The sequence below is a fragment of the Marmota flaviventris genome, chromosome 10 (genome assembly GCF_047511675.1).
Source record: "Marmota flaviventris isolate mMarFla1 chromosome 10, mMarFla1.hap1, whole genome shotgun sequence".
Classification (NCBI taxonomy): Eukaryota; Metazoa; Chordata; class Mammalia; order Rodentia; family Sciuridae; genus Marmota; species Marmota flaviventris.
The window spans coordinates 79,977,127-79,991,883 of NC_092507.1; the positions used below are offsets into that span (position 1 = coordinate 79,977,127).

At 43.7% G+C, this 14,757-nt stretch overlaps 1 protein-coding gene across 1 annotated transcript in view; it reads right to left on the reverse strand.

Annotated features, from left to right (window-relative positions):
* Window positions 1–14,757, reverse strand: part of Abca4 (ATP binding cassette subfamily A member 4) — a 157,365-nt gene that overhangs the window by 96,393 nt on the left and 46,215 nt on the right. Inside the window, exons 11-16 of the mRNA XM_071618614.1 lie at window positions 14,265–14,462; window positions 9,834–10,039; window positions 9,225–9,401; window positions 7,149–7,371; window positions 3,722–3,943; window positions 405–609 (exon numbers count right to left, since the gene is read on the reverse strand). Of these exons, the coding sequence (XP_071474715.1) occupies window positions 405–609; window positions 3,722–3,943; window positions 7,149–7,371; window positions 9,225–9,401; window positions 9,834–10,039; window positions 14,265–14,462 (1,231 nt within the window). The remainder of the gene's footprint in view (window positions 1–404; window positions 610–3,721; window positions 3,944–7,148; window positions 7,372–9,224; window positions 9,402–9,833; window positions 10,040–14,264; window positions 14,463–14,757) is intronic.

Below are 14,757 nucleotides of genomic sequence, written 5' to 3' on the forward strand. Positions count from 1 at the left end.
AACTAGAGCCAGATAATAAGCATGGGCTAGGTCAGAGTTGGGACATTGGGTTTTACTCTGAAATGAGAGAAAAGCCACTGGAGGGATGTGAACAGAGAGGGTTGACACCATCTGACCCAGATTCTGAAAAGTTCTATCTGAACACAATGGTAGGAGTTAATGGTGGAAGAAGGAGGTTTGGACTGAGACAGTGGTGACATGAAACAGATTCTGGATCTATTTCTAAAGTAGAGCCAACCAAATTTGCTGGTGTATCTTTGGCTTCTAGATTTAAGTTTTAAATGCTGGTTCTGGAACCCAAATTCAAAGATCTAAGAAGACATAAAATTTAAACTAGATGGTTGAGTGAGATCTGGGAATCTGAAGAACACAATCACCTTTATCCTAGGGAGGGAGACACCCACCTGGAAACACCTGGTCAAGGTACCAGGCAAGCAAGCCATATATAGCAGCATCAAGGAGCATCATCTTCATGGACAGCAGGAAACTATACCCATCCCCTTCCACGGGACTGTTCCCAATGTTGTTCCACTGCAGCCCCAGGCCTTGCTCTTCAAAGCGAACCAGGTACTCAGTGCCAAACCCAAATGCCACAGGGGACAGCAGGCTCTGCAGTGGGGTAAACAGGACGGAAAAGACAAGCAGAGGGTCTTTTACCCAACCCACCAGCACCCAGAAGCCCGCATACAGGGAGGAGTGCCAAAAGAGGGTTCATGCTGTGTCTGAATGTTAGGCCAGTCAGGGAGGGGTTACGGTGGTTTTCCCATAGGTGAGAATTCTGGGGATGCTTCTCAGGCCTCAGAGACCCCTGCCCAATATCCACTGGGCCATGCTCATCTGTTCAATGGAACATAGTCATGTTGTAGTGCAATGGGGAGACAAAGAAATGTCACACAGCATAACACACCACAGAACCAATAGCTCTCATGTTCTTCCCTATCTGTTCCTCCTTTCCTTTCTGTTTTGGAGGAAACCCACATGGTTCTGGGTAGAACAAAGATGTTAACTTGAGCTGTGTTATGACAATCCCACTGGAAGAGTCTGTAGTGGCACCCCCCCCCTCCACAGAAAATCTTAATTAAACTTCTCCAGAAATCTTCATCATAATTGATTTTAGGACTATCAGCAAACAAGTCTCTACAAAAGAGTTCAATATAGTTAAACTTCCTATTTTCCTGTTGTTCTATTTTATTTGGCCACTGGCCTGGAAGAGATCAGCATTCCAGGTGCTGAGTGCCACTTTTCCTAATTTTTCACAAACATTTATCCAGTATAGTAGTTTGTAAAAGTGTGTTTGCAAATGCAAAATGTGATTTAAAAAAAAAAAAGAGACAAATCCTTTAACAAGGCCTCTGGCCTTGAGCTGGAGCCTTACAAAGGTGCCTACATTTCTAAGATAAGTTACCCACTGGGCTCCATGGTAACAGCTGGCAGGCGCAGGAAAGAAAGGGGAGAAGAAGCTCTCCCCTCTCAGGCATTGTCCTTGAAGGATTAACTTGCCCAAAACAGTTAAAGAAAAAGCTGCTTTTAAATGAACTTCTGAGCCCCTCCACTTATACACTGGGTGTAAAGTTCTGAAACTACCTGAACTTGGGGTTCAGGGGATTAATTGATTACAGCAAAAGTTGTATGCTCTGAATCTGGCTGCAGCCAAATAAAACTGTTTCCTGCTGCCTTTGGTGCCCTGCCTTGTCTGTCCCCTATAAAAAGTCCACAAAGCCATCAGTTTCCTGGGGCAAGGAATGGTCTTGTGGCCTCCTGAGGCCTGTCAGATAGGTCAGAAAAGCCAGAGATTACATGGACATTTCCCATCTTCAGACTGAAGATTAGAATTTATTTAGGTTCTCTTGTAAGGGTAAAATAAATTGAAGTTAAAGCGTAAAAGTTAAAGGGTAAAAGACCGGGTGTTGTAAAGTTTCTAAGCTGCAAGGTCTGAGTTAAAATGTAAAGGATTAGGTATTGTTAGGTTTCTATGCTACCTGCAAAACCTGAAATTTCTGTAGCTGTTAAGACAATGCTTGGAACTGCCCAGTAAATATTTCCCCTGACTATTTGGTTGTTTAATAACTGAAGGGCTCTGTGTGGTCGCACGTAGGCATTGCAGGGCCTGGACCAATCAGTTTAAATGTAACCCCCTCCTTAGAAATGACCTATCACTCCCGCCTGACCTGTTCCCGCAAATGTATGTACTAATCAAGTCTAAGAATTGTTGCTTGACTTTCCCGCGGTGTATGATGATTTGTTCTGATGTATACAAAGCCCTCCGCCCTCCCCAAAAAGTGTACTTAAGCAGTGCTCAGCCCCTGCTCGGGGCTCCGGGCTGCTTTCCCTTCTTGAGTGGGCACGGAGACCCAGCATGCTGGTTCAATAAATCCCCTTCTGCCAATTGCATGAGTGGTCACTTGGTGATCTCTTTCTCCGACGCTTCGCTGGACCCTTACACTCTGACCAAAGAACAAGTCAACTGAACAGGTGAAATGTAGAAAAAAATATGAAGAGCAAGTTCCCCAGCCAAGTCCTCAATGGTGGTCCCTGCAAAGCATGTGCAGAAGAATTTGCTACCCCCCATTTGCTACCCCTCTGTGCTCAGAGGTCTCCCTGTAGTTTGGACGTCCTTGGAGAGATTTCAGGGTGTCTCTCTGCGAAAAGAAGAGATTCTCTAGCTCTATGTCTACATAAAGCACTTTAAAAAAAAATCTCAGCCCAGTTCTTGTCCACACAGTTGTCAAATCTATAACTTCCTATGGATCCACATTCCCAAGATGCTGGCTTGGCCTCAAAAATACTGTCTGACTAACTACTGCATACCAAAGCAGCTCAGCTTTGCCCTTAGGCTGATGCAGCATTTCTACCACTACACTGTGATCATTTTAGAAAATTGGGAGCTATATATAGCAGCAACTAACTGCTTATTTAACATGAGAAATAAAAGGCAGATGCCCTGGCAGCTCTGCAGCCAAATGAGTTTGTGTTATGAGAACAAGTTCTGCTAAAGAGAGGCAGGCAGTAGTCCTCTCTTGACTGACAGCACAGAGACAGTGAGATTCTGGAGGACAAGGAAAACTGCACCCTCCAGGACTGAGGCTGATTAGTCTGGGCTAATGAGAGGGTGGAAATGGCCCATTTTAAAACAATTAGAGAAAAGACCAGTGTTAGTTTGGGAATTCTGAACTAAGAGGTCTCTCAGGCAGTCAAAAGTCAATTTCAGGAGTCCTCTCTTGGCCAGAAAGCCTGACTGACTCTGGGGGTTCATTTCTGCACCAATTTTGCATGTACTGGGGAGCATGTCAAAGACACTTGTAGAACCAGTTTGATCCAAGTTCTTTTGGAGTAGGAAAAGCCCCTTTTAGATAATGAAAACATCTTTCTGAACAGTGAAGGATTAGCTCCCCCCTTTCTGATTCTTCTCAAACAGTAAGAAAAGGAAGGTGAGTGAAATGGTCACCTGGTTTTCCTCTCACTTGTAAATAAAGGGGACCATGGGCTGAACTGGCTTTTCATGGACTTTTAGGGCAGATTAATCAAGTAGGATTGGTGAAGAGGGACCGTTAGGGAGGTCATGGTGGCAATTACTGGTACTCTTGCCCCTGCACTTTGAGCTTTACATTAACCTTTTTAGTATTTGGAGCCAAAAGGTAAAGCAGACTTCCTCAGAGAGCAGGCTGGGCTGCTACAGACCCTCCAGAGGCAATACATGCCGGGGTGAGCCCCAGGCTCTCACCACAGCCTTCTTCAGCTCGGCGGTCATTCGGTCCTGCCAGGCAAAGCACAGGATATGCGGCAAATAGAGGGTGAAGTAGATGACGCCACTGCAGGCTGCTGCCAGGCTGGCCTTGGAGAAGAAGGTGCTGAGCAGGAAGCACTGCATGATTGTGGCAGTGGAGAAGGTCAACAGGAACAGGAAGATAATGAACGGATTGCTGTAATGTAGGATTCTTCCATGCTGAAACCAAAGAGATCTCGGGTCAGTAATTGCCACCCATGTCCAGGGTGCCATCCCATTCAGGGGTGACCTGTGTGCAGTGATGCCAAGGCCTCCAGAGCCTCCGCCCAGGAGGGGTCTCTCCCCTGTGCCTGTTTTTAGTGCCTACATTTCCACAACTCACCTTCTATTCTCGGAGTTCCTTAATCTCAAACATGCTATTTCCCTTGGGAGGGGTGCCACATTAGGCTGCCTCTCAGTCATGGGCAGTGCTACAGAAAATTAACTGAGAGATCATTAAGCTGAGCTGGCTCCAGTGTTTCGGATTCCTATATAAGCAAACCAATCCCAACTCCAAGTAAGGGTCACTTAATCAGAAATTGTCTAGGGACTTTAACCAATCGAATATTTTCTTTTTCTATGTCTTGCTTCCCCATCTCTTGAGTGGAGCCCTGATTCACTGAGGAATCACTGTTTGCTCAGATAAACTCTTAAAAATTTTAATGTGCTTAAGTTTATCACTTAGCAGCAATTATTATAGGTTAAGTAAGCAAATCCCAGGTGCAAAGGGGATGGTGTGGAAAAACGTGCTACAGCAAGGGAAGAAGACCTGGGTCAGGGTGCTTGAGGCACCAATAGCACCCTGGAGGAACTAAGTAGATGAGGACAGAGAGGGAGTGGGAAGCCCTCTCAAAACAAGCTTTGATATTTTTCTGGGGCCTGGCCTGCTGACTGGACCATTTGTACTTGTATCTGAGGTTTGCCAAAACCATATGTGAAATGTCAGTAATGAATCTAGATCACTTGGAAGTGGATGGGCCCTCCCCATTCATGACTATCATACAAATACTTTTCACAGAACTTGCTTGCAGTATTCAGTATCTTTCACATTGGTCATGTAGAAAACAGGAGAAATTAGCAACTCTCACTAAGTGAGTTACTGCCCAGTCACATTATAAGGCTAGATGTTTAAATGTACTAGACTTTCTTCACTGTTCTTCACTCTAGCAACCTATGATGAGTTTAACCCTTTGGATATAACTCCACAAATAGATGATCCTGTGCTTTTCTCAGGAATACAAATGTACAAATGGGTTCATCTCATAAATTAATTCTGGTCTATTTGTGGTGGTTCCATGAAGCCCTGGGTTCTTCTCAGTAGACAAGAGAGACCAATCAGCAGTATCTGTCATGAACATGGAAGAGTTGATTGGAACAGGTGTGCCTCTTACTGCTGTGGCCACCATTTCTCCTTCATGTCCTTAAGCCTACTGGGCACTAAAGGAAGAGATTGAAAAAAAGAGGTGTGTGTAGCAAAGGAAGGTGGAAGGGAGCTGTGCTTAATTAGAACAAATGTCTGAGGAAGTCTAAATAAAAATCAAAATTAGGACTCAACACCCCTGATTTTATATGTCAAAAGTACTCCACATCACACTAGAAAGCGCCACACCCTTTCTTTAATCACATGCAAAAGTAAGTCTATGGCTGAACATGCGGCTTTTGACTATAAGAACTTTAGGACAGTTGTTTCTGTTCTTAGAAGAATGAAATCAATTTCTTGTCCCAGCCCAAAGCAAAATCCCACAAACGCCCAGGCTGTGTAATTTCTCACTGACTTCAGCCAGGGATGTTTGGCCAACACTACTATTTCACTGGCTTTGACTTTTACCAATGACCACTGTTTTATGTTGTTGTTCCTAGCAGCTTGCATAACAATGGAACCTTCCATTGTCTTTGCTTCCAGCTTCTTTCCTGAGTTGTTGAGTTGGGGAGGAAGGAACAAGGGAAGATGGGAAAGTCATTTAAAAGAAAACCCTACTTTTGTAGAATGCTCAGCTTATCACTGGAGTAATATTCTGATTTTCACAAGGAGGAACCTTTGTGCTAGAAACTCTTCACGACCATTCTTTACCTCATGTCCTAGCTTTGAAATCCAAATAGTCCATTCTTAGGAAGGCAGTTCTCCATGTTAGTTATTAGCAACAAGTCAGGCAAAGCCTCACAGGTGTTCAGTCAGATGTTTACATATTGACTCCTTTAGTTCTTTTTTTTAATATTTATTTTTTTGGTTGTAGTTGGACATATACCTTTATTTTACTTATTTATTTTTTTATGTGGTGCTGAGCATCGAACCCAGGGCTTCGCAAGTGCTAGATGAGCACTCTCCCCTGAGCCACAACCCCAGCCCCTGACTCCTTTAGTTCTGAGAACACAAATTATCTAGGCACTGGGGAATAAGCAGACCCAAGGATGGGATAAAAGAAGTTGCTGACAAGTTGGTCCCCTCATCTCTGTAGTGCTCTGGTCCCATTTGCAAATTTAAAGCCACATCCAGGTGGAATCAGGTTGTTTGAGATTGACTTCTATCCACCTTAGCACTGGTTTTCATTCAACTTTAGCATTGGGTTTGGCCAAGGCCACAGCTCACTGGATTACAATGTAACACTATAAAACAAAATCCCTGAGATTTAGGAATTTTATTATAAAGAGAATGGACAGGATTCTTGTTTAAATAGATATGTTAGTTGGACGGGAAATATGATGGAACATTCTTGGATCAGGGAGATTCCAGGTATGGTCCAGTATGGGATGGGAGACACTCAACAAGTCTGTGGATCACTACACTATTGCATAGGACAGAGGAACACTCACTACAAGATGGTGAAGAATTTTTTTTTGAGCCACTACCCCAGTCCCCAAATACCATCCTTTAAAGCAGAGATGGTTTGATGATTTTATAGGGAGCACATTTTTAAAAAAATTTTGTGAAGCCATGAGTGTTATAGCCATGATGATGATTAATAAATAGTCCAGGGCCCTTGCACTAATACCACTGAAAGAGCATTTCACTTTCAGCTATAGCCAGTTGTTGGAATGATAATCTCAGGAAAAAAGTTCCTGAACTCATTCTATGTGTGCAAAGAGAACACCCTTTTGAACACATAATCACCCTGTGCTGGCTTCTCTTAATAGCAGCCTCTCCAGAGAGGCATGGAATGGGGCTGAAAAATCTGTGTAGTCAGGGGCAGGAAGGTGTCATGATACACTCCTTGAGGAAGGCTTTCTCTCTCTGAGAATCTTCTACCTTGGCTGAAAGGGCTGGGAAGCTGGATGTCATGCTGTACTTGGTAGCCAGATGACTAATAGGTGCAAGTTCATTAACAGGAGGAAAGGTATAAGGAATAAAACTGTTTACAAATTTCTAGGCCTTTTCCATTTGGCTTACCATGATGAATATCATCAGGAGAAAGATGCTCATGGACATGATAGAGAAGCTGTCCAGGAACCAGGTACACCAAATCACTGCATTGGAGACACCCTGGTTTTTCAAGGTTTCCTTCAGCCTCAACTCCTTTTCCAAAACGATGCCCTTTACAGTCATGGAGACGGAGTAGATCCATGCCAGCACCATGAAGATAGGGAAACAGCGGTTCAGGATGATCATAAAACTAAAGGAAGAGGAGAGAGGCAGAATAATAGAGTATCCTGTATCTGATGGAGATAGAGTAAATACTTGTCAAAGGAATAGAGTAAAAAGGAAGAAGAAAAAAATCTCCATTGGGCATTCAGTGGGCTGGATCCTTTAATACATTCCATATTTTTCCAGAAGCATTACTTTCTCTTTTGAGAAAGACAGTGGCTTTCTGGTTACCTGTAGATAAACAGTCTACAGGTAAATGGGTAAGTAAATCACATATATATGTCACATAATATAGGTCTAGATCTTCCCTATAAGGACTAATGTGAAAAGATTTGATGATGTAGGCTGTGATTGGAAGAGAGAGGTACATGTAAACTGGCAATGAAGACCAGGATGGTGGAGCACAACCAAGGGGAACTGAAGGAGGTGAGATGGACAATTGGGAAGTCAGTCAGCCCTGCACTATCTGCCTGAAAGGTTATATTCTGGTTTATCTTAGTTATGGGGAAAGAGGCATAAATATAACCAATCAGTGTGGCCTTTTTGGATGACAGTTGACCAATCAATAAATCAGTGATCCAATAGCCACTGATTCTACCAGCCATGCAGAGGTAGAGTAGATCCTTGAATATATACTCCAACAAGCAGGATAAATTTGCTATATTGGAATTATTTTCACGTTTCTCTGTGTGTAACATTCTAGAAAAGCCTTTGGGATTATTATTATCGAAAACTGTTGGGTGTTGACACAAGAAAGGCCTGATTCCAGGGTACACATGTTCACTTAAAACGGCCCCAGGGAGAGAATCATGCATTCATAAAGCATGCTCATTCAAGAATGGCCACCAGAGGACTTTCCCATACTGAATGACCCCAAACTCAATGTCACCCCACACTCACCCACTTTCCATTCTGATCCTAAATGTGGACCTGCGCTTTTGCCCTTGGCTCTACTTCCCATCTCTGCCTTTTGTCCAAACCCACACTAACTGCAGAACAGTCTCTGTTATCTCACTGGTTTTCCACAGAGCTATGGCTGAAGAACTGATTGGACTAGAATGTTGAGAGAGGGCTTCCTGTGTTCCATACTTGGCTTCTCCAGCTGGCAGTTTGACTCTTACTTTCTTCAAGGTTGTTCATGCTTCTCTCTTTCCTGAACCCCAGAGATACACACATCCACTCTGGTGAACTTCCCAATCTCCCTCCCCCAACCCTTGGAGTTGAATCCATAAACCAACTGTAGTTCTGTACTATTGTCCTGTAAATGTTTCTGACCCCATCTGCCAGGATCAGTGTGTCCTCCCATCTCCTCTCCAGCTTTTTCTCACTCTCTATCACCCTCTAATTCTATGTTCAGTAAAACAGTATAGATATGACAGGCCTGGGGATTGAGGGGGCCAGGGGAGGAGACCAACCCATCCAATGCATTCCTCCACATTTTCATTAAGCATACATTGTGGGAATGTTAATTATGGAAACAACTGCATTACTCTGAGGCTCCTAGGAGCCAGACCTACTTGCTATGCAGAATCCAAATCTGCTGATTTGGCAATCAGTGGGCAATCACACTGACAAGAACCCATCTAATATAGGTGGTGGGAAATTTAGATAGCCTTCATATCTCCTTCCCCAAACTCACTTCCAAGGCTTTAAGTTTCACCTTCTCTTTTGCACTTCTAATATCAGCTCTTTCCCTTCTTCCTTCACTTTCTCCTTTACCCCTGCCTGGAGCTGGGGGCCAGCTTAGTCACAGCTCTATTCTCTTTAATCTGGACCCAGTCCCCAGGGTTCTCTCTGGAGACACTGAATCTTTGGGAGCATGCACCCAACCCTAGAACCCACTAGCTTTTCAAGGAGGAGGATGGGCCGCCTGGGACTCACGAGTCATCTACGAAGCAGGGGTAAGGCATTTGCTGGAGATAGACTCCTACTGGAACTTCCACCTGGGCCTGACTCCTTGTGATCCCCTGCTCAACCATGTCCTGCAGATAGGCAAAGCCTCCCCAGATGTACCGGAAATCTTCCACAGGATCTGCCCTGGGGCCAGAATCCCAGTACCTAAGAAGACATAGGAGGGAGAAACAGAGGATGTGACTGGGAATGAGCAGCTTACCTACTCCCCATGCACAAGTGACTCAGGACTCACTCTCTGAATATCTTTCTCCTAAATGTTCCCAAACTATTCAGTTTTGCTTTCTAGGTCATAGTTTAAATCTCAAAGCTGTGAGCCACAGCAAGACTCTGTAATCACTTTTGTTCAAGGACTCTATTTTTTTTTTGTGGTGCTGGGGATTGAACCCAGGGCCTTGTACATGCAAGGCAAGCACTCTACCAACTGAGCTACATCCCCAACCCTCAAGGACTCAACTTTGAGCCGTACAAACATATCTTATTTTCTCTTGCATAACAATTGTATTTATTAGTAGACCGAGTCCAGCCTCAATCCCACTGACTTTGGAGGAGCCCACTGAACCCTGCCTGAAATGTTACCTGTCTTTGATCTTATTGGTTTTCTCCACCACATCTATATCCATCCGGATCTTGTACTTCACATGGGGTGGTAGGGAGCTGGTCCAGGGATACATGTCGGGGAATACCACAGCAGCCCAGAATCTGTTTTCCTCCAGCAGGGAGAGGGCTCTTTGGGTGAGCTGAATTTCATCATCATAGCTTTCAAACTTATCCAGGACCAGGCACTGCAGATAATCACAAGAGCCAATGGACTTTGAGGAGCATCAGCTGCAGAGACTCAAAAGACAAAGGATAAGATGCTGCCACAGGAAATGAGTGAAAGGCAAAGAGACCTATAAACTGAACGTTTTCTTAACTCTGGGTCTAGTGTTAATTTCTCAGTGTGTCTAAACATGGGGATTCCCAGGTGGCTTGCAAATGCTGACTTGCTCTTCTCCCTGAGGGTTGTACTGTCCAGCTGTTCAAGTTGTTAAAATATGCAAGTCCTCAGAATGACAAAAATATAGCTCTCACTCCCTAGCATGGGGAGGCAAGGGAGTAGGGACATAGTGCACACAGGCTGCTCAGAAGATCAGAAAAGCCTAATGATAAAAGAGTTTTAAAGAGAAAGAGAGAGATTGATTCTGAGCATTGAACCTTCCCAAGTCACTCCAAACACACAGGATTGACAGCTGAGCGATAAACCGGGAGGAGGAAAGAAAGAACAAACAGTGAAAATGATTTCACCTGAGAAATCATTTTCAATTACAGTTTGATGACAAGAAACACTAACAGAGGGGTTTCCCTCATATGTCTATTTTCTCCTCCTGGAAGAGGAAAAAAAATGCATCCACAAAAGAGCAAACCTCAGAATTTCTTTGAGTTTGACTGCGAGAGTTTGCTCACTTATACAGACTGTTAAAACATGTTTATTGTACTGGCATTGGTTTTTTCCCTAACCATTTGTTCCTATAATACTTTTGGGGTGCTAGTGTCCGTATTTCTTTCTTAGAATACACAAGAGGTCACATGGCCTTGTCGTGATGAATTTCTTCCTGAGAATATGCTATGAGCCAGACACTCTCTGATTACTGGACTCCATGGGATGTTCAGTACGGAGGGCCTCACCTTAAGGAAGGTATTTTAGCCCTTCTAGCAACTGAAAAGTATCTATTAAATCACTGTCACTTTCTATATAGACAAAAGGCTTAAAGATTTGAGCTTGGTTTCTATTCAATATCATAATCAGTGCCACCTTGATTTGAGTGACATCATTTTCAAAAGTGCATTTGCTTAATTTTCCTTAATAGATTATTTTTTCTTTTTTGGAACAGTCAGGGATACAGGAACAGAGGCTGGCATAGGAAGAAATGTTCAGTTTTCTTTAGTACAAGCTCAATTACTGAAAAAAGAGTCCCATGCCAGCCTTAATCTACCTATGCAGTGACACACTTGCTTCCCTGTCCTGGAGAGACCTTCAGAGTCACCAGGGAAGGATTTTCATGGCCTTTCTGCTACTGAGGGATCCTCAGGGTGGGGGTAGAGGGATTGCCAAGTTCCTCCAAACTTTCCAAAACATAAGAACAAAAGCAGAGCAATCCCGGGCAGATCACAGTGACTTTTTGCTTCTTCACCCAACTATCTTGTCTTTTTAGTTCCTTACCACCTCACTTTCCTCCTCCCTACCTCTAAGGTCAGAAAGATCAGAAACCACATTATCATACCTGCTGGAGTTCTTCCACCATCAAATTCCCTCTGAGGAATCCCTGGGGGAGGCCACTGACCTATGACCAGGTGGCCTTTACTCAGAGGCCCTGAGAATGTCCTGGTGGCAGGATATAATTAGCAGTTTTGTGATCTCATTTGTGGAAGGGGCTGATTTAGATGAGGTCTGTCTGATTGTATTTTGTTTAAAAGTTAACGTTTATTAATTACTTATTATATGACAGGCTTTGTCTCAATTAGCTCTTTTAATTCTCAAAACAAGCCTGCTGGTTAAGTACTATTAATATCCCCATTTTATAGAGATGGAACCTGAGGAAAAAGTAGTAGAAATTTGAGCCCAGGGAACATCAGGGTCTGGAGACTGAATTCTTAACTATTTGAGTAATCAATATTTATTAAGTATCTGTTGGGTGCCTGGTGCTACATTAAGCATAAGCTACCTGTTTTTATTTTTTTGAAAGCAATCCTTCAAGAAAATAAGACCTTTATATCAAGACACAAATAATCAAGTCAAAAAAAGTTAAGATGTATTCATTATAGGACCTCATGAAAACATTGTGAGAACGACTGAACTCTATTTTGCAAGAATAAAGGAATGGAGCCCCCTGTTTAGTCCTGCCTGGATCATAGCAGTTTGTGAATGGTGGTGGGCCTGGCTAGGGGTGTGGACTTAGCAGGTAGAGGCACTTTAAGAGGAGAGTGATGTCAATTAATTATGCCCAGGAATGCCAAGACTCCACAGATCTAACAGCTGTGTAAATATAGAGATTAGCAGGCCTCTTCCCAGGGCATTCTGAGTCAGTCAATTTAGGCTGGTGCCTAGGAATGTGTTTTATGAAAAACACTCAAGGTCACTCTTGTTTTCAGATAACTTGAGAATGGCTTTGTAATTCTCTAAACTTTGATGCGGCTGCTGCCATGTTCGGCACCTTTTGAGAAGTCACCTATGAAGTGTGTGCTAACACTTCCAGGGTCATGGAGAGGGAGGATCATATCCCTAGGGAACTCTTAGTGGCTGCAGGGCAGCAGGGAGTCCTCAAAGGCACCCAGGAAAGCACAGCCAGGTTCCTCCTCAGTAGGCAGTCTTCCTCAGGACCCACACATCTGAGATAGGAGGGTTGCTGGTTCCAGAGACTCTCAGTTCATTTCCTCCTTTATGGCTTAAACATCTACCTTCTGATGGTTTTAGATGACACCAGGCCCCAGAGCTCATTGGTGGCAAGATCAGGCCTTAGATGGAGATATTCCCTGGAGATGTGAAGCTGAGAATTTGAAAATGACTCTAACTGAATTGGACAGGGGTCTGAAAGGTGTGAAGAGAGAGCCACAGAGTAAATGAAAGAGGAGTAAATGACTAAACCTATGTTAAAGCAGAAGGGACATTTGAGGACTGAGACTCAAAGAATGAACGAGTAGATGGAGAAAAGGGAAGAAGTCCCTTCAGGTTTTATTAGTTTTAGCGGTTTTTCTACCTCATTTTTCTTCTTTTCGTGAAACACCCTCACCCAGTTTATGGTAATCCTGTTCTTAGTAATGCTCCCCATGGTGGACATATAACCCAGGCCTCCTACTTGGAGTATACTCACCTGAGGGGGACAGGGATAGTTATGGGAACCTGGCCAGAAGGGGAGTTCTCTGGGTACTGTTTATGCTGTGGGGAAGCCATTCCCTCTTTCTGTGGAATTTTTGGTGTAAGAATGACCATTGAGGACTTCCAGAAGCTGAGCCACCTCCAATGGAGAGGCACTGGCCAAGTGCTTTGGGAATTGCATCATTAAGATTTTAAATGAGGGAGTGATGCAAGCAGATGTGCATCTGGAATGTAGCTCTGGTGTCAGTGTGAAGAAATGCTTGAGCCAGCAGAGACAGGACTCTGGAGTCCAGGGCAGCCATGGGCTAGCACAGAGACAACAAGGCTTCTAATCCTCAGAGATCCCAGAAAACAGAGACAGAATTGAGAGATATTTAGGAGGTGGAGGAGACAAAGCTCAGGCGACACTGAAGCCAGGTACAATCAGATTTGGATTCTGCTCCACACTCCTAAAAGCTTTGGGATCTTATTCAACATCCTTAGCCTTCAGCTTCTGCATCTGTAAACTGGAAGTGATAATGCAGGGCACTTTATGGAGCCATGAGGATTCTAGGAGGCTGCTATAGGCAAAAGCATGAAGCACAGTGTTCAGCACGGAGTAACACTCAAGAAAAGACTGCTCTCAGGTGGAGATGAAGAAGGAAGAAAATTAAGTGTAATTCTAAAATACTGAGCTTGAGAATTTGAGCAAATGTTGATGATGCTAATCAGGACAGGAAATGCAGAAGGACAGGTTTGATAGGGAGGGAGGTGAGTTTGTTTCTTTAACTTGTTGAGTCTGATATGCTTGTAGAATGGTGGGGAAGAAGCTGCCCTCAAGCAGCTAGCCTCAGGACTTTAGGTTTGGTGGACCCTGGTCAATAGATGGACAGTGCAGCCATGGTAGACAGGACAGATACAAGGGAGGAAGAGCCAGTCAAGGAGTCACAGAGCACTTAGGAAGCAGGAGATATGAAAAGGAAATCTTTTTAAGTGTGGAGAAGGTATTAGATAGAGGTCAGCATCTGTTAAGCCATGAGAATTCTTGTTTCTTTACTAAGGGAAATGAAAGCCTAAACCCAAGACCACTTGACTGGTTAAGGGATCTCTGGTTCCACTCATAGGGCTGTCTTCAAGGGGCTCCCTGAGGCCCTCAGGTGGCCTGTTTCACTTACCTCCAGGTACTGATTAACCAGACGGAGGGAACGGTCAGTGATATTAAATATGTCTCTCCAGTCAAAGTTGGTCATGCCATCAGCCCGATTCTCCGGAGGACCCTTATAGAGGAAGTTTAGCAGGACCTCAGCAGTGATACCTTCTTCACCAACATGTCTATTCAAAAAGTCTTTTACAGTTGGGTGTTCCAGGGTGTCCTTGGGAAGAACAAATACAGTCATAGAAATTCTGTAGGATATTTGGACTTCTTCTTGTATCACCTCTAAATTTTAATGATTTGGGATGGAGACTATAAGCCTCCCTAAAAATCTAGTTACAAGGTCCCATGACCCAACAGATGCTGTCCTCTAATTAATTACAAGATATACCTATTTCTATCCCATTTTCCCCAAACACATGGACCCCTACAATAGAGAGATTACACATGTTGGGTGCAGACGTAGGAGGTAGAGAATGTAAAATGATATAGATTTTACTTTTTAATTTTAATAT